The 19,284-nt window shown below is 39.2% G+C and overlaps 1 protein-coding gene across 2 annotated transcripts in view; it reads left to right on the top strand.

The window, feature by feature from the left end:
- Positions 1-19,284, top strand: part of LOC124160860 — a 52,513-nt gene that overhangs the window by 15,772 nt on the left and 17,457 nt on the right. For both annotated transcript variants that reach the window (XM_046536964.1, XM_046536963.1), the window contains exons 2-4: positions 3,866-4,332; positions 12,141-12,350; positions 18,532-18,740. In XM_046536964.1, coding sequence (XP_046392920.1) covers positions 3,877-4,332; positions 12,141-12,350; positions 18,532-18,740 — 875 coding nt within the window. In that variant the 5' untranslated portion in view covers positions 3,866-3,876. The remainder of the gene's footprint in view (positions 1-3,865; positions 4,333-12,140; positions 12,351-18,531; positions 18,741-19,284) is intronic.

Raw genomic sequence — 19,284 nt, 5'->3', positions numbered from 1 at the left:
ACCTTGTGTCACCCCTTTTCTTATTCTCGCTTCTGCACCATTTGGTCCACATTTGATCACAGCTACTTGTCGCATGGGTCAGAAAAGCGTGGGAACGATTGTTGCCTGAAGAAAAAAAATTATCTTTCCCCAGTGCAAGCCTTTTCTCTCTCCCTCCTGAAATATGACACCACTTCCCATCAGCTTGTTTACTTTCCTCGACTGCCTTGGTTTCCCCTCCCTCGGTCACTGCTTAGTCCCCCTTCCACCCAATTAGCCTTCCCACTGGCTGCAGCGACCACTTTCGAAACTAAATCTAGATGGCCTTTGTGTCGAAAAATTTGAACGTTTATTTAACACCCACGATCCTGTGACTGGAAGACCACTAGCCTTGACAACCTGCCATGCGCTGTGGACACTACGCTCCCTGCGTTTGAACCGGGTGACAGCGAGCTTTCGGCGCGACGCTACTAATTCTCGCACGTTGCGGCCTTTAAGCCCCTGAAAACGAGAGAAGATTTCCGCTTATGGCAACACAGCATTACACGATTTTCGCATGCGTCGACCTGGGACTTGCTAGTTTTACGTCGCAACCGGAAAGTTTGTGTGGAGTTATTTACTGTCGGTGGTGATCCAGTTCCTCCGCTTTGTGCTATCTAAGGTAATGCTGTTTGTTTGTGTCGTTAAAGCCTCAATGCCGTCGCAGTATAAACTGCAACAAAGTCGTTCCATTTTTCCCAGAACATCGGTAAGAAGGGAACATGATTTGCCTCTAATTAGAGAGATCGATTCAGTTTTGGTTTCAGAGTATTACGATAGCAGAGAAAAGAAGTCATTACACTGCCGCTTTCAAAAGAAAGTTATACGGTGGAACCTCGATCTATCGTTCGTGCATTGATCGTTCGCAGTTTCTGGTCACAAATAAAGTTACTTATAGACAATGTAATTTTTTCCCACATCTATCGTTCCCCGAAGTATCGTTTCTCGCATTGATCGTTTGAAGATCGCGGTTCCGACGCAGAATTTTCCCGCATCCATCGTTTGACGAAAATGAGACTAAATAAATACAATGCATCATTTATGGGTAATAACGACAAGCACATAGTTGGAATCTTCCCCAAGAGATGGAACTACCATTGGGAGAAGCTCAGGGCCGTGGGAAAGTAACATTAGCGCATTTCCCAAGAACCTTTATCCCCCTCCATTCAGCATTCGCCTTCCCCCTTCTGACGCTTTCCTCTTCTTCAAAATGAAATGAAGGTCCCAGCTCCCGCAGGGATCATATTAGGAAGACCTTAGCTTCGAAAAAAATATCGAGTTACACCAGAACAATAGAAACTTGTTTCGCTCTCCCCCCTCTTCTCACCCACTGACCTTTTTCAGCCTAACTCCTTCAAATTTCCCAGTTCCTGGAGGTCAACTGCTGCATGAGTCACCTATAAGCCCAAAAGGTATCTAACAATCATATTCAGCAATTGCTATTATGCTTTTATTAGATTGAAATGTTAGTAATTTGCACGTTTAAAAAACGAGAATAAACACGACGTATTTTAAGCAAGGAAATAAATGGAAAAATACAATGGTGATTTTTTGGCGAAACTTGATATCCTTGTAGCGCTTCTCAGCAGTTTATGTGGCATTTTTCCGAAAACAGTATATCAGGTTATTATATCAGTTATCAATTTACGAGTTAAACTATAAGTCTCACTTGTAAGAGTTACTGAGGAAGGGATATCTTCTCAAGATATTTTGTTTCTCCCTACTAACAATCGAATTCATCTACTCATCTGGCGCTACGATAATTAGAAAATAATGTGTGAGTTGCCTCTCTTGAGAACAAAAAATTTCATGGCGCAGTCATATGTTTATGCTTCACCCCCTGCAGTATGTTCTGCATAAGACCTACGCGATAGCATCAGTTCCGAACTTCACCTCGCACGAGTGGTTCCCTACTTTCCAGGGTGGGTTAACTTCAAACTAGCAAGTGTTTTTCGTGTGGGTCCCTTTCTAAAGTAACGTTTGATTTTTCTTAGTTTAATTTTTATCCGTTTTCGGACCATCGCCCTTCCGGAAAAAACAAGTGAGTATTTTAAAAGATGGACTGAAAATAATTGAATATGAAGAAAATCATTCGGGATAGAAGCGCGTGAATATTGGAGAACGCCTCGGGCTGTCTGCTAGCACATGACGGTAGGGGTGGGGGTAGAGTGAGCTACCAGGTGAAAACAAGAAGTGGGATGAAGTCGAGGCTCAGGCGGGCGTGCCGCTGACGATTAACGTAACATTGTTCACGCTTTACACATGGCCTTAATTACATGAAAAATATATTTATTACACAGGAACAATACAGATAATTGACTATTTTTGGCCTATATGATCCATCTCACAACCAATCACTGCACCGGCGAAAGCGGTTGTGTTAGGCATAACATGCACATTGCTCTCTTGAATACGTGTGCTGGAAATGGCGTTTCATGGATTTTTACATCAGAGAGAAATCCATAATAGCAGGAGTTGGCCCTGAATTTTCCAAACGTTGATGTCATAAAAGATATCACTTTTCACCGCTGCGTTTACATTCAAGGCGTATGTCAGGTATATTAATTTTTAGTTAATATACGGCCGGTGATTGTCCTATTGTTGACTTATAAACGGACCATGAATTTGACGACATTGAGACAGTGAAAACCTGAAAAAACCGTGAAAACTTTGAAAAAAACCGTGAAAACCTGGAAAAAACTGTGAATTTCATTATTTAGGTACGGTGGGAACCCTGTATTAGTCTTTCTCTTGGCATGCTAAGCTAAATCTTTCCTTTAACATCAACTTCCTAAGTATAGTTAATTATGCCATTGAATTCTGGGGGTCAACAATTACTCTCCTAAACAAAACGTTTCTCCTGCAGAAGAGGTCACTCAGAACCATTTTGGGTATACCTAGAAGAGAATCATGTAGACCACTGTTTGTTAAGCTGGGAATTCTCACGCTTCCTTGTCTCTAACCTTCATAGATTAAAGCTAAATCAGGATATACATAATCACCAAACTAGATCACATACATCCATCCACATAACCCTCCACAGACGAAAACTTTCCTACACAAGCCCCATAGCTATAGGCTCAAAAATATATAATTCACTCCCCCCCAAACTTAGGAGCATCTCCTCAATGAACAGATTTAAAGCTGACCTAAAAAGATATCTTGTAAACATATCTTACTACAGCATCCAAGAGTTCTATATTGATCCCTAAAATATGTATAAATGTATGTGAATGTCATTTATTGTTATATTGTGTTCAATTGTTTAGTGCTACATCTACTGTGCAGTATGTCACATTTTTATGATTCATTTAACATTCATGACGTGTCCTATATCTATGTTCTGTGGCTCACTGTAATATATGATCTTCTGGACAAATAAAATTATTATTATTATTATTAGGCCTCTACTCACAGTGAATGATCATGTAAATGATCATGCTGAATGATCACGTGATCATTCACAGGATCATGCGAGCAGAATAGAATGTGTTCTAATTTTTCCTGAATGATCATGTGCATGACGGTTTATTCGCAAATTTTTCTGTCATATGCGGCAAATGATTTCATTCACATGATCATTCACTGTGTACAGCGGCCCTTACAGAGTAACATACACAAGGCTGAATTAATGTTCCTTTTCTCACTATCAAAATAAATCCTATATAATCTTCGAAAATTAATGTGGCTCATGCTTACTACCTTTCTTCCTCAGTTGTGAGACATTATTACAATTTTGTCGTGAAACCCTTTCAATGGACCTGATATTCCTCTCATTATCTGTGTACGTTTTCACTCTCTGAACAACCAACCTAGAAGTAATCACAGGCTGTTTTATACATTACAGATTCACGGACCATGGCCAAAGTAACCGCTGACACTGTGGAATTAGATTTCTCCAAGCTGTCTATGCATGATAAGAAGAGGGATGTTATCAATCATGGCCCTCTCAAGGAAATATTTTACTTGGTCCAGTGTCCCTACACTTGGCCTGAGCAAATGAGCCATGAAAAATTAGAAGAGATGACATCAGATAAATGTAACCTTGTAGTAGGAGATCCTAAAGAATGGAATCAATTTTGCCTTCACATTTATTATGCTTACGGCCATGCAAAATTAGGAAATATGGATAGAGCATTCGATTTTTCTAAAATGTGCGAAGACCTGATACGCAAGAGTTCTGAGGATGACTTTTTCAAAGAAATATATAAAGCAATGACTCATTGTTTATACTCATTATTGGCTCACATGTATTTCATCAAATGTGACCCAGAAAAGGCTGATCAGATGATTTCCAAGGTTACTCCTGTGCAGGTGAGTTGCTGGCAGGTTATATAGCTACCAATTAATATGCAGTGTCCATGTGGTCCAGGGAAATAAAACTGGGACTGGAAGTCAGGGAAATCTCAGGGATATTGATTTTGGTAGGGGAAAAAGCACTCAGGGCACATCATGAAGGTGTAAATTGTGGTCGAACATGGGGAGCATTGGTGTGATCGAGCAGTGAGAAGGGCATTTTGTTTCCATCCTTGCTGGAAAGATCAGGGTACTTGGCACTTTTTGAATTTATCTCCTCTTGAGAAATACTGCTTGAGATTGTGTGCAGCTCACCTATTTCACATTTTTCCATAAAATCCCTATTATGTGTTTTGCCATTGATATGTGGAGTTGGGTAAGTGAGAAGATGTCCACGTTTATTGAATCAATTTATTAGAGCTTATTTAGCAATGCCTCTTACAATCTCAGTCCATGACTTATACAGTGAGTCCTCGTTCTACGTCACCCCGTTTAACGTCATTTTGCGATAACGTCACGAAAATTTTGAGACCGTCACTCGTTTATCGCACCTTAGCTTCGCGATAACGTCAAGGCTTTTAAATTTCGCGCGAGAAAAAAATGCGAAGCGGGGGGCGTTGCAAGTTGTTCGTTTTGTTGGCAGTAATACAGTCAGTCTAAACAAAGTGTAAAATGGTGTTTTTATTGTTAATTGCGATTACGGTTTTAGCAAATTTTCTGCAAAATGAATTCTTAGGCAGATGCGCAACGTTTTACTTGACGTAACGGCTTTCAGGAACCTAAGAAGTGATTTCAAGGAATTTTTCCATGTAGAACTCGGAGCTTTTGTCGTCACTTTTTTTGCCATGTTGACAATAATTTTGGTTCCTGTAACTGCGACAATTTATCAGCAATGATGATGCCTGGGCGACCACCATAACGAAGCCGAAAAGCAAATGCGGGAAGATACAAAAATGGAGAAGGATTTACGTCAGTGCTGCTATTGTCGTCGATTAAGACACGAACTCGTATTTAGGCCATAGTTTGGCATTCCCATCTTAAAAAATGCCCCAGATATGATACGCTAAAATTTTTTCGCGTGGGAATTGTGAGGTCTAGGAGCCGATATTCACTTCTAAAATTGTTTCTTATGGGATATTATGTTTCGATTAACGTCATTTCGTTTATCGTCACATTTTTCAGGAACGGTAAGTGACGTTAAACGAGGACTCACTGTATATATAAATCAGTAAGGCCTCCTAGGTAACAATATTATAGATAATGGCTCCATTTACGGCCACCACAGATATTATTTCAGGTAAGTTTTGAAAGGAAATTGAATATAGCAAATTGTTATGAACCCTATATAAACGATGAATCACATAAAACTTTGCCTTGCACGAATTCTGCATCATCTCTAGCATTTTGGGAATATGCTTCTTTGAGCGAACTACAGTCAAACCTCTTCATAATAAACCATTGGAAAACAAAACCTGAAATATAGCAAGAATAAAACTTATTACCTGAATTTTCCTCCCATCATGTGCAGCAGACTCAAGAATTTCCGACTGCGGTTTATCCGGGTTGCGGATTATCCGTGCACGATTTTCACTCTCGCTCAATTTTTTCCACGGTCTTTATTTAAAAAAAATTAAATCGGACGCAAAATCATCGGAATTACTGCATTAATGCTAGGATACACCGGGCTTATTATTTCTGTTAGAATCCTCTTCGTTAAACAGAAGTGATCGCATGCTATCTGCATTCACGGGGAATACAGTTTTCCAAACTTCGTAGTGTGCGGCCATGGTCCATGATCATGGAAACACGTCCCACCGCTGTTGCAACCTGGGTAACTTGTGTGAGGCAAGAGTACGTGGCATGGTGACTGATAGGATAGTTTCCGATGTCAAGCAGTGGTTTTGAAGCATTCATGTAAACCATTTTTCTGTATCTGTGATCATGCAGCCACATCCCTATTGGAGAATTCTTATAAGAAAATTTCGTATCAGAAATTGGGCATTTTTCTTATAAGTAAATTTCTTATAAGAATTTTTCCATAAGAAAATTTCTTATCAGAAATTGGACGTTTTTCTAATAAGAATTTTTCTTGTAAGAATTTTTTCTTATAAGAAAAAATTCTTACAATAAGAAAATTTCTTATAAAGTAAGCCTTATATAATATTAACAAGTCTGATAAAAAGAAGCCTCCACTTCTTGGAACCATTTATGTCAAATACCATGCTGAAAACGCCAATAAATTAGCAGAACATTACTTAACAAAGAGTAATACATAATTTCCAAAACAAATCTTATAAGAATTTCTTAAATAATTAATTATCAATTGCCAAACATAAGTTTTGGAGATTTAAATGCATGCTGGATAAAAACCTGAAAGTTACGCGACCTGCGCAACATTCTTATAGAATTCTATAAGAAATGCAAAGTTCTTATAAGAATTTCTTTAAGACTTATAGAATCCTATAAGAATTCTGTAAGACTTATAGAATCCTATCAGAATTCTGTAAGACTTATAGAAATCTATAAGTCTTACATAATTCTTATAAGAATTTCTGTAAGACTTATAAGAAATTTCCAATAGAATTTCCAATGTGTGGTTTTCGAAACCAGGCCTTACATGGAGCATTAATAATATGAGTACAACCATGTTATTGCTGCTAAAGAGATCGCAAACTGGCGAAGAAGGCTCTCATTGAGTCCGGGAAGCACTCTAATATAACAGAATAACTACATAAATAATAATATATGTTTTTTTTAAGGTAAATTATGAACATTGCAAGACATTTCAGTGAAAGTTTGGGTAATCAGTGTTTAGCGATTATTCGTGTTGTCCCTCCCCATCATTAGCTCGGAAAATTGGGAGTGTACTGTACATAAATTTTCTATCTCCTTGCAGTGAAGCACTTTTATTACTGTTAATAATTACTAGTTGTGCAACGTATGGTTTAGTTTGACTCTGCTCTCCAGTCTATTCTTCTACCAGCTGTTATCAAACTAAAAAGGCCTATAATCCAAGATGTAGGTGATTGAGCATCTGATAATTGTGGCTCCCAAGCATTATAAACAAATGACTTCTAAGGCAGAATATGTATACCTTTTCAAAAACTTAATAATCCTTTTGTGCTGAATGTGGGGTGGAGCCTATGAGCATTTTCAAACGCAGAAGACCATGTGATGGGTAAAGCTGGTGTGGATTTTTCAATGCAAACGACTGGATGTCTGCTCTATCTGGCGTGGGGCAAGGGAAGTCACCACTGAGGTAGCAATGGTTGGATTCATTCAGGCCCTGCCTGAGACCTAGCTTAGTGAGTCCTTTGAGCCACTCCTCCGCAATTAAGCCCGACCCTCCCAATCATCTATTATGGCCACCCTCCCTGCAGGAATCCGTTGTCAAGTGGTTATCTTGTCAATGGATTTTGCAAAGAAACATTTAGTTGCATACTCTAATTTTTTTACATTTTGAAATGAATTTGTAATTCTTTTTCTGTACAAAAGCAATTTTAAAACCAAATTTTAGCATTACTAATTACAGACTTCTGGATTTATTTAGTTCCCTGTGTTCACTAACTCAGTTATTATCAACACTAGAAATCTGTTTCAAATTCTACAATGCTGAAAAAATATTTCTTATAGAAGAGTAAATAATTCAAAATTAAAAGCAGTATTTGACTGAAAAATCACTGGTAATGCAAGTTGTAGCATGGACTCTGTAATCACTATGTAATTTATGTTAAAAAGCACATATCAGATTTTGTAAAGAATGATGAAATTGATGAGGAACTTGTATGGGTCGTAGATTGCTCTAAAAACTATTTTGAATAAGTCAAATGGATACATTAGCTCGCAAAAATACCTTCAGTTTCTCCATTCAACGCAAAAGAAATAAAAAAAATTGCATTTAAAATCGAGAAAAATTTCTCTGAGCCGACCACTGCGCGAAGACACCCGAGCGTTGCCGAGGCCAGGCGTGACGTCATAGGTGCCTAAACAACCGTAGGGGGCAGGGAAATACGCTGAGCGCATGGTGTAAAATTTGTTTTGAGGGAGTATTTAGCCGCTTATCGTCACTTTATTTTGTTCTGTTATTCTTGGGCAAGTTTTCCTATTGCTATTGTGCCTAGATTATTACTTGGGATATTAATAATGCGGCATCGGGATGATGAAGTACAAGCGTTTCACTTCGTGTGTTTTGGTTATCAGCAAAATGGATGATAACGTTGCCACTCGTTCGAATAGTACACCTGAAATTCATCTATGTCTACATAATACCCCGCAAGCCACCTAAAAGGCACGTGGCATGGGGTGTTAGGACACCAGCCTTCTTTTAGGACACCAAAAATTGATGCCAGGACCCTCATGGAATTTGTTGAGACAAATTATTGCTATACGTCGGCGGCAAATCGAGTTGTAAAAGAAACTTGTAATACTGGAGGATAACGATCGTAAGCTGTGCTGTTGAATTTGGCAACGCCGGATTAACGGAGAAGGTAGTCCTATCCGTCCTACGGTACGAATGCACAGCAAAACAGACTGCACACAATCCACATGTGAGATCGCGAATCGGTTCCGCTGCCAACACACAAACAAGCTACAACCTATTTCAATAATATAGGTAAATCCATAAACAATATAGGAGCATATACCATAAAAATATAGTGGGAAATAGGCAAATACTCTTATCAAAAACTGGATGTCACTATCACATTCTTATATTCATCACGTACAACTTAAGCCCGTATGACACTTGCCAATTTATTGGCCAATCCATTGGATATTGGATTGTGTACCCACTGACACACGCCAATTTCTAGCCCAATCTCAGTTTCACAATATTGGGCACAATTTCTTGGCCAATCTACAATTTAGAACAGGTTCTATTTTCTCGAGGCCAATCTCCAATCAGAACTCAGTCTTGTCGACTCCTAGTGGCCAAAACTAGAAGCTCTTTGCAAAACATTTCACCTCGGAATTTTAATATCATATATAAAAACTTTACAAGCATAGCCCAGTGAGAAATGGGTGGTGGAATCCACGTGGAACCCACGTGGAATCCACGTTGAGTGGTGGATATTTGGTGGTGGTGGATATTGAGTGGTTGGACCCACGTGGAATCCACGTTGATTTCAAGTGGATTTGTGGTGATTATCATAAAATGTTAAACAGAATTTCTAATTTGTGGAACTTAACTCTCTGGTGACATTGCGTCATTTATCATCCTGAAACCACGCTAGTTATGTGAAAATGTATCGCACAATCTATTTTTATATAATTCGTGGAAAGGCAGCCATGAGAGCACATGAAAAATCGTAGACACATATATAGAAGGTTTAGATATAGAGTGGTTGAGGTTTTAATGGTTTTAGGACAGCACCTACTGCTGTTTTAATTTTTCCACCAAATTTCCACGTGGGTTCCACGTTGATTCCACGACCAAAAACACGTGGTATCCACGTTAATTCTCCACGTGGGTTCCACGTTGATTCCACCACCCGTTTCTCACTGGGAGCAACCCATGACATAGCTCAAATAATTAATGTGTACTTTGAGAGAATATAAATTCACAAACATCAACTGTCTAAAGTGGGTAATTCGGAAATAACATTTCGGATATTTAATGAATAAAAACGTCGTGTTTCTCCTCGATAGCGTCTATATTTTGTTTATTTTACAATTATTAAACTATTTTTCATGATTTGAGCGCTAAAGTTTCGGGTGAAAGTCCCAATTGATGACACAATCTCTGTTTATTCGATGAACATATTCCAGCCAAAACGAGCCGCTACGTTATCTTGGCTCACCTATGAGATCACCATATTGCCTATCTCTCATCATTCAAGGAACTCACCCGAATGAAATTTCGAGCAATTCGAGTATATCTTAGCAGCCACCCGAAATAGTTATTAAATTTACAATTATTATGCCACCTCCCATTCTGTAGCTCATTGGCAATTAACCTGCGTCTTGAGATGCTCTTTTGTCATTTTGTGTTATGTGGCGTTCTCTAGTGGGGTATTAGAACACTATAACGGCCAATATTGGTGTAAATATTGGTACGTGTCATACGATGCGTAAAGCCCAATATTTTTACCAATATTGGGCCAATTTATTGGCCAATATATTGGCCAATAAATTGGCAAGTGTCATACGGGCTTTACAATAACAGAACTCGTTATGATGAATACAACTATTTATTCCCTGATTTAAACCCTTAAATTAGCCCACACAAGTTACACAGGTGACATTTCTCACTACTTTTCGTTGAAATAATGGAATAACAAACTTCACACACAGTTTTTATTTCAATAGCGTGATCGTGAAATGTCATATCTACGGTGAACATCGGAGATTAGCACGCCACTGACAATTTTTACACTACTGTTAGACATTTATCGATAGCGTAATAGCACTTTTTACAATTCAATCACGATGGAACACTGATAACTCTTGGCCGATATTTTTCAACCTTGTCAAACTTTGTGCATTACAACCACTGGCACTGTGATTATTATCAGTAGCTTAACGGGAGATGTCACGTTGAAAATAACACTATTTTGGCACAAAAATATTCCTAGATGTCTCCAATCAGCGAGCAAAAGTTGCATTGACTGGAATTCACCCAATAATACAAGCACATGCAGTCCTAAACTACGAATTCTCCGGTACCTACGAATAAGCGGATGAAGTTATTGTATATAAAAGCTAAGCGGACATTAGGAAACATCAAAATCGTTCTAATTACATACTTAAATGAATGATATGCCGTCGATAACATAAACTTACAATTAACGTATCCCCCTTCCAATGGCCGTGGCTCAGATCCTACAACGATGTTATTTGGGTATTATCAAATTTTTGGTTTAACTGCTCCAGTTTAATATTTTATGCCCTTACTCAGATATTAATATTATAAATAATGCAAAATACGAGGGCTTCCAAGCCTCTATCGTTGGATAGTTATCTTTAAGTATGAAATAATCAACACGTCTAACAAACGAAGCTCTCACAACTGCTGGCAACTATTACAAACAATCACAACAATGAAAGCTTCGCGTGATGTTTAGGCACCTTTGACGTCATCGAGGCTTCGTCGGCAGTGGCTTGGGGGGTGAGGGAGTTTTTCCCGCGCTTTAAAATTCGTTATATTTATCATTAAATATCTCGCGAAGGAAAACTCAGATTTACATGCGATTTTCTTTGTTGTATTCAGAAAATAATTTTCTGTCCGCCTGTGAAATAAAAAAAATTCATGCAAGTTCCCCATTCCTACGACACTAGGCTAAAATATGATATGCATGTGATGTCATCCTGCTCCACTAAACATCTAAGGAGTCCGAGAAACATGTGCATAAAAACTTTATGACAAATAACCAGCCGATATAAAACAAGAGGACAGATAGGTACAATGTGTTTATGAGAAAGTTATTTAACTTCCTTGTCACGAGGTGTTTTTACAGTGTGAAAGAATATCTTATGTGATTTTGTGATTTCCTCACTCTTTCTTTTGACGTGTCCTATACACTTAACTCTATACTTTTATTTTGTACAGTGTCTTTTGGACTAATAAATATTCTATTCTTTTCATGCTAGGATAGGGCTAGAGGGCATTGTGCCTTTCATTGGGGTGATGGCCAGGTGCCCATTGAGTTGGGTCCCGAATCTGAGGGATGAGAATACCTTAGAAACTCCTCCCCGAAATAGAGCTCTGCAAGGAGAAGTTATAAATATTCTTATGCATCTTTTAGCACAAATTACATTTATCTTGAGAAGGTACTGGCAGGAAAGGGTTGAACTCTCTCGGTAATAAAAATCTTCATTTTCACTAATAGGACCTCGATCCTGCATGCCAAGCAGCCTTGAAGGCAATATATGCCACCGTCTCTCATGAATTTGGCCTAAGGCCAAAGGAAGATTACCTTAAGACCTTTAAGGAAGCAATTGACCTTGATCCAGATGAAAAAGGCTACCGCCGAGGGGCTTGGTATTACTCTGTGGGGAAACTAATTGGGCAGTTAAGGAGAAGAGACTACAGAACTAAGGTAAGCTATATTTGGACTTATTACGAGAGAATATTCTATCTGAACCAGTGTTATTATATTCTACGAGGGTTGTACCAAAAGTAAGGTTCCAATATTTTTTCCAAGTACAAAACTTTGTTTATTGATATTAATTGTCACATTGTTGAAAATCTTACACTTTTGATTATTTTTCAACTTAGTCTCCATTTTTTTCGACACATTTAAAGACAGTGGTACAGCTTTCGTATCCCTAAGTTAAAGAAGTCTCCCGCCAACCCGTTGAGGAAGTGTGTGACCTGTGCTCTGACTTCATCGTCGCTCTTGAAGCGTTTGTCACCAAAGAGTTTTGTTTCAGGGATGTAATGAAATACCCACGCTTCATCTCCGGCGACGATAGAGACCAACAACTCCCCCTCCCCTAAAATTGTTGAAGAAATTTGCGAGCACAGTCAAGGTGTTGCTGCATGTGTCCGTTTGTCTGCATACGGGGGACCCAGCAAGCACATATCTTGCAATAGCCCAATGTTTCTGTTAAAGTTCTTTCAATGGTGCCTTGGGAAGCTTCAGGAATGCGTTCAACAAGTTCACGGACAGTGACCCTCCATTCTTTGAGCAGCTCGTTGTTGATCTTTTGGACAATCCAAAACTGGCTGTCTTTCACTCCGTTCTTCATCGTGAACTTGTGTGCGACCCTTGGTGAAAGCCCTGCTACATTTGCGGACGGGCTGAAAGGACATGCACTCTTCACCATGAAGTTCAGTCAGTTGGTGATGAATCTCCAATGGTGGTAACCTCCTTGCAAGGAAAAATTGGATTACTGCTCCATCCTCATACTAGGCGGGAACAGGGATCATCACCTTCATCGTTGACTGTTGCTAAGCCTATAATGAGTGACACAGTGAATCGTGGACTGGGGGACTCGAGAGTAGGGGAACTGCTGCGCACGGCACTGTTGTAGGATTTAGCCTAGCACCTTCGCTCAACAATGAAGCTCATTGGGAACCTTACTTTCGGTACAACCCTATGTGATTCTTTGAAGTTAAGCTATTATCAGGACTATACGAAGTAACCTGAATAGATTTACAATATGAAGTTTTTAATAAAGTTTACATTCTCTGGTAACCCAGTTAGTTTGAATAGAGTTTTACTTATAAATGATTTTATTTAATCAATCATTGTCACTATTGAATCTCTCCTTGGGGTGATGAATTTTGGGGTAAAGAGCGCTCTGGTTAGGTGGTAGCTAAGGCATTAATATGCAGTTACTGTGGCCATGAGTTTAGAGATGTACCAGAAAGAACAGCTTGGTGGAATCACCCATGCACCCGCTGTTATTTACAATGATTGGTGAACTACTGCCAGATTTTTGGCCAAACTTGCTTAAAAGTTCTGATGCTGCAGAATTTTCAGTTTTAGTCAACTTGACTTCCAACATAACAAGGCTTAAGAAATCTGGACATACTTATTTTTATTGTACCTATTCTGCCAACTCCTTATTACTATCATTGCTCCTTTTATCAGTATAAATCATGGAAAGAAATATACTGTATAAGCTCGTGTAAGAGGCACACCTTTTTTCCCAGAAATTGCAGCCGAAAATAGGGGTGTGCCTCTTACACAAACTTCTTATCTTCCCCCCCCTCCCCTTCACCGGTCCCAAGTCCAAGTGGAACTGAGTGGCCTTGGTTTTCAGCGTGAGTCAGTCATCTGAAACCCTGGCTCAAAAACAAGCGGCAGGCAGGGGAGTTTCTCCCTTAGTGACGTATTTTTAAAATGCTCCCGTTTTCTTTTCTTGTAAGCATGGCGCCGTCACACCGGTAACCCAGAGGTGAACATGGAAAAGATCGCGTGGGGAATTTCGCTCTGGAGGGCATGCTAAATTTACTGCTATGAGTGGGCATACCTGCATTTATACTGCATATAGTAATCGCTTATCAAACGTAGATAAACTTTTAGTTTTGAAGGACATACCTGCAGGGCTATTCTGCTAAACGGGGCCATAAGTACGACCGGCCATAAGTTTCATATGGCCCGACCCGAAATTACGCCTTTACAGATTCCACTCTCGAGGGGCCATATCCTATGGCCCGGCTATAAGTGTTAACGCCCTTTCTGCAGGCGAGTGTGAGAATTATAATTGGTACTATAAGTTGGGTTAACTTTTTTTTAGCACTAGTCATTTTTTGAAAAAGGAAGTTAGTTCCAATGTGGATAAAAAATTAATTCTATGTTCGTTAATTGAAATGGACTCTTATTAAAGGATAAATTTGGATTTTCTTTAAGCTCTGATCTGGCGGCAGACGCTGGAGATCTATAAAAAAAGCGAAGAATGCAAATCACGGACGAGAAGAAGCAGAAGAAATTTATACATGATTTATACCCTAAAGTATTATAATATTCGTGAATTGTACATGTAATGGATAGAGTTAGAACATGACATCCTATTGTAGTTCTAACGCCCTTTCTCTCCTTCCAATGGTGTAACTATTGTCTCATGGCTGCAATAATTTGCCTTCAGAAGCCGTAGAAATCCAGCCAATGCACAAAATCTAAAGATGAAATTGAAACTTTAAGTTTCATTAATTTTATTATCAGAGGCTTATGTTTAGGTAGCTGTATAAAATTAAAACATCAATATGAGACTATCATTCTTTCCTTGATTTGTGGACGACATTTGTCCTTTACGCATCGACTTACTGAAGATTGCCTTTCTGCCAAAAAAAATGTCTTTCCCTATGTCTCTTGGATATCCTCCCTCATGATCCGTAATGCTACGAGAATCTTAAAATATAAAACATTTAAAAGCGGATATTTCAAGCTACCTACAGCTTTTCGAAACAAGTAAGAAATCTGCTAGCAAATGTAGCACAGAAAGCAAATAAAAACCCGTTCCTCCGTACACTTTAACAGAGCATCCATTAAAAAAGTATTTCTATGATTTAATCTTTTTCAAAGACTGAATTATTATCACCTCAGCACTTCCAAATTCGCCGTTGTGTTTCTTGTAAAAGTCATGCACCTGCAACAGAAAAATTGCAAGTTGATACCTTTTAGGTAGATTTGGATTAGAGAAAATAATTTATTGATTAATATTTTACCAAAATTTTAAACTACAAGCAGACTTTGTTCATCCACTATATCTACTTACGAATTAAGTATAACAACTTCTTTTGATGCGCGGAAATATTTAATGAAAATATCATCATCGTTTGCGAACGGATTACACGTATCCCGTATACTCCTTTCCAGATGAAATCGGAGTCTTTATTTTATATTTCTAGCCAATGCCCGTTGAATCTGTGTATGTGCTCCCCCACAATATTTATTTCTTGAAACAATCGCTATATAATCGATGACACTCCGTAAATTTCTTCTATAACTCCTTAGGCGAGCAATGTTATTTCATATGGCCCGAGTTGTGACCGCCTCCTAGGCAGGCCATAGTATTATGGCCTTTAGGCCATAGCTACCGCCCGACTTATGGCCTTTTGCTCAGAGTAGAATCGCTCGAAGCCATACGTATGTCTCGGGGCCGTAGTTATGGTCGATTTCGACTTAAGGCCCGGCCATACGATTAGTGGAATAACCCTGCAGGTTAATAGTCAACATCTGTCTTGCTGCGCAATTTCCATTACGCTGAGGACCTGATTTTTCAAAAAATCATCTTAAGACGCTAATATGAGGATTTTTGCTACTGAAAATTATATTGGTGTCAAAACCTGCGGTTTAAAAAATTCGGATGAGTGTGTTCATTGTTGGACTAAATGGTGGATAGAAGAAATCGGAATGCTTATGAGTGAAGAGTGCTGAAGGAGTGGTCGAGGTGAAGGAGCGCGCTCCCTCTCATCCGTATTTCAAGCTACAAGGCTATGAGCGAAGGAGCAAGGGAAGAGCACGTCCGATCTTGCGTGTGACGTCGTTGCCTTCAAAGCAAAGGGGCGAAGGCGCAGCAATGTGATATACGCAGTTTGTGTTGCCTGAAGTTTCCAGTTGGTCTCGTCTTGTTTGAATGCGCTTATGCTACGCTTGTTTCTTTCAAAATTGTGCTGTTTGGACTATGTTGAATATTAGTAGCCTTGTTTTAACTATAAATCTTTGTGTCAATCAATTAGAGCTTAAAAAACTTAAATGCAGTCAGATATACGTCACGTTAGGTCTCATTCTTTTTGGAACCTCACGCGTGTCATACAATTGCTGAAAGATATCGAGATATTTTCGAGCTCAGTACGTGACTCACCTAGCATTTGGCCTCCATAAACTAGGAGAATTGAACCTGAGACCAAAAAAGGTCAGTTGTTGAGATGGGGTAGGGATGAAACACATTTCCATTGTTCCCCTGTAACTTGATATTTTCCTGTGGGGTCTCGGAAAGGGAAAAAAACTGCAGAGGCATTGGCTGATGGAGGGCAGAGTGTGGTTCCATTAAATCTACGACGTGGTTATCCTATGGCACTGAGATTGCCCAGATTGTTGTCCAATCTCTTGGGAAGGTTCATGCTATGTGCCTGTTGTGTTTTGCCTTAAAATTTTCCACGGCTGCAATTCTATTGCAATACTCCTGCGAGAGCTTTTAAACAAAATTGTTCGTGAGTAGGACTAGCATCGTAGAGCAACGGCGTATGCGAAGAGAGGATCGGAACTCTTTCTACTCCCTCTTATGCCACTATAACCGCCGCAGTTATCATAAATTCTTCTTTCAATTAGCATTGAAAGAGGAAATTTCAATAACTGTCGAAATTCCAGGCATATGTCTGCAACAACGCATGATAGGATAAAAATGCCGCAAATTTTTTTCTTTATAGCTTCGATGCTCAAAATAGGGGTGCGCCTCTTACACACGCCTATACGGTGTGTGATTTGTAATCTCTCTGTGGACTTCCAAATGATGGCTGTGGATGCATACCAGAGGCCAAGAAATATTAACATGTGGTTGTATGAAGCAGTGAAACGCAAGTGCTGTAGTGTTAATAAAACCTAATTATTTTTATAGGACGTTAAACAAATTGAACTTGCAATAGTTATCATCATAGAATTATTAGGGAGGTAGTCTACAAAACTGTTTAGAAAGTTACCCCAGCTGGTAAGAAAGAATGAAGAGGATGGACCACTAAGTGACCCATTTTTATCATTCCACAAAGGAATTTTCAATAATTTCTGTAGAAAAATCGCTTATAAATCCCAATTCACCAATAAACGTGAAAATTTCCAGTTCCAGTGATGGAAGTGGTTGCACACTCCTGTGCGATACAGCTTGTTATAGAGCATACACAACCGAACTCAGACTTTCAACTACTTAAAAATTTTATCCTTAAGTTTGGACATTTCCATCCGTGGAATTAAAAGAAAATGAAGTTCGAGCAGAAATCTTTATTGCGGAAAAGAATTAATGACTAACAATTTATTTACAAGACTATTAATAGGAAAATATACATGGTTTCTAGGAAATTTGATACCCAACACTTATGCTACTGGGAACGCATCCCTATCTTCCCAATGTTAAAATGCTCACACATAATGCAAATTTGTATAGTGCACAGACCCCGAGGAATGCATCCCTTGTGCTAAGCAATGCATGGTTGTACGTATAAACTTCATTTTGGCTATTCTGAGTCCAGGAAAACATGAATTTTCTAAATTCTGGAATGTAAGGGCTGGACTAATGTACAGGGTAAACAGAATCGTAATATCTTAGGCACATGAAAGAGACTTGCAGTGTAAAAATTCCTCTCGGGATACCGCGGGGGTAAGATTATATTACAGTGCCGACGTTTCGGGTACCAACTCGCTACCCATTCTCACGGCTACTAAAAGAATAGCCTAGCGCTGCCGTGAGAATAGGTAGCAAGTCGGTACCTGAAACGTCTGTGCTCTTATATAATCTTACCCGCGTGGTATCCCGAGAAGAGTTTTTACATGTTGTTCGCCGGGAACGATTAAAATCGTACATAGACTTGCAGTGATCTCTTGGGTTTGATAATTACAGTAACCTGATTGCCCATTCTTATGTCTTAAATTGTGAATTCCAAACTATTTGTGGATGATGGGTGGGCCTGAAGTTAGATGCAATAATTAATCCAGCGATGAAATGAGACATGGTATGTATGAATAAGGTACTCATTTTGGGGATGCAAACAAATGTTATTGCAAGAGTGTTAAATGCCCAACTCAAGCTTAAGCAGATACCTAATGTTTTCTTTTTCAGCCCCCCTCTGCAGAAGAGTTGGAGTATTTAACTAGGGCCACGAAAATAAACCCATTTCCAGTTTTTCTGGCCACTTTGGCAGAGGCCAAACGAGAATTGGCGCGATATGGCTTCAATACTGCTACCAGTCATACCCTCAATATGGAAGCCAAGAAATTATTTATTGAAGCTTACAAGAAAGATTCAGTCAATGCCAGTACCTTGAGGAGGTAAGGATGTCTATTAATATAAAGTTCATTTTTCCATTAATTATAGTATTAGTATGTTATGTGACTTTACTGTGTCCACTCCATGTGTCTATTTGCTTATGCTTTGCTAGACTCTTTTATTGTTTACATAATTAAACTAACAAGTAACGAACTGATAAAGGCATACCTGTAGTTTGACCATTAGTTGCATATTTCAGTCATTAAAATGTCAGCGTATCTGCGAAGACCTTTAACCTCTTTACGCAGGGCGTGATTTCACGGCCTGAATTTTCTGATGCTAAAGAAGGAAGGCCGGCTTTTCACGGCTGGAATTTTTCGAAGCAAAAGGCCAAAGGCCGTTGTCAAGCATGCCAAGTGGGTCCCAACCGCCATTAGGGTCCCTCAGCGCGAGAGGTTCGACCCTTTCCTATTGTCTGCGTGGGGATTATCTCGGCCCATTCCGGCTCTCAGTGTCCCACTCAAGGAAGGTGCTCATGTTCACTTATTTGTTTATAAGGTGGAATAACTAAAAACATAAATGTTGCATTTTTTGAAAATCAATGCG

The sequence above is a fragment of the Ischnura elegans genome, chromosome 6 (assembly GCF_921293095.1).
Source record: "Ischnura elegans chromosome 6, ioIscEleg1.1, whole genome shotgun sequence".
Lineage (NCBI taxonomy): Eukaryota > Metazoa > Arthropoda > Insecta > Odonata > Coenagrionidae > Ischnura > Ischnura elegans.
Note: the sequence above shows the minus strand (reverse complement) of the source record. Positions and strands in the feature narration are given on the sequence as shown.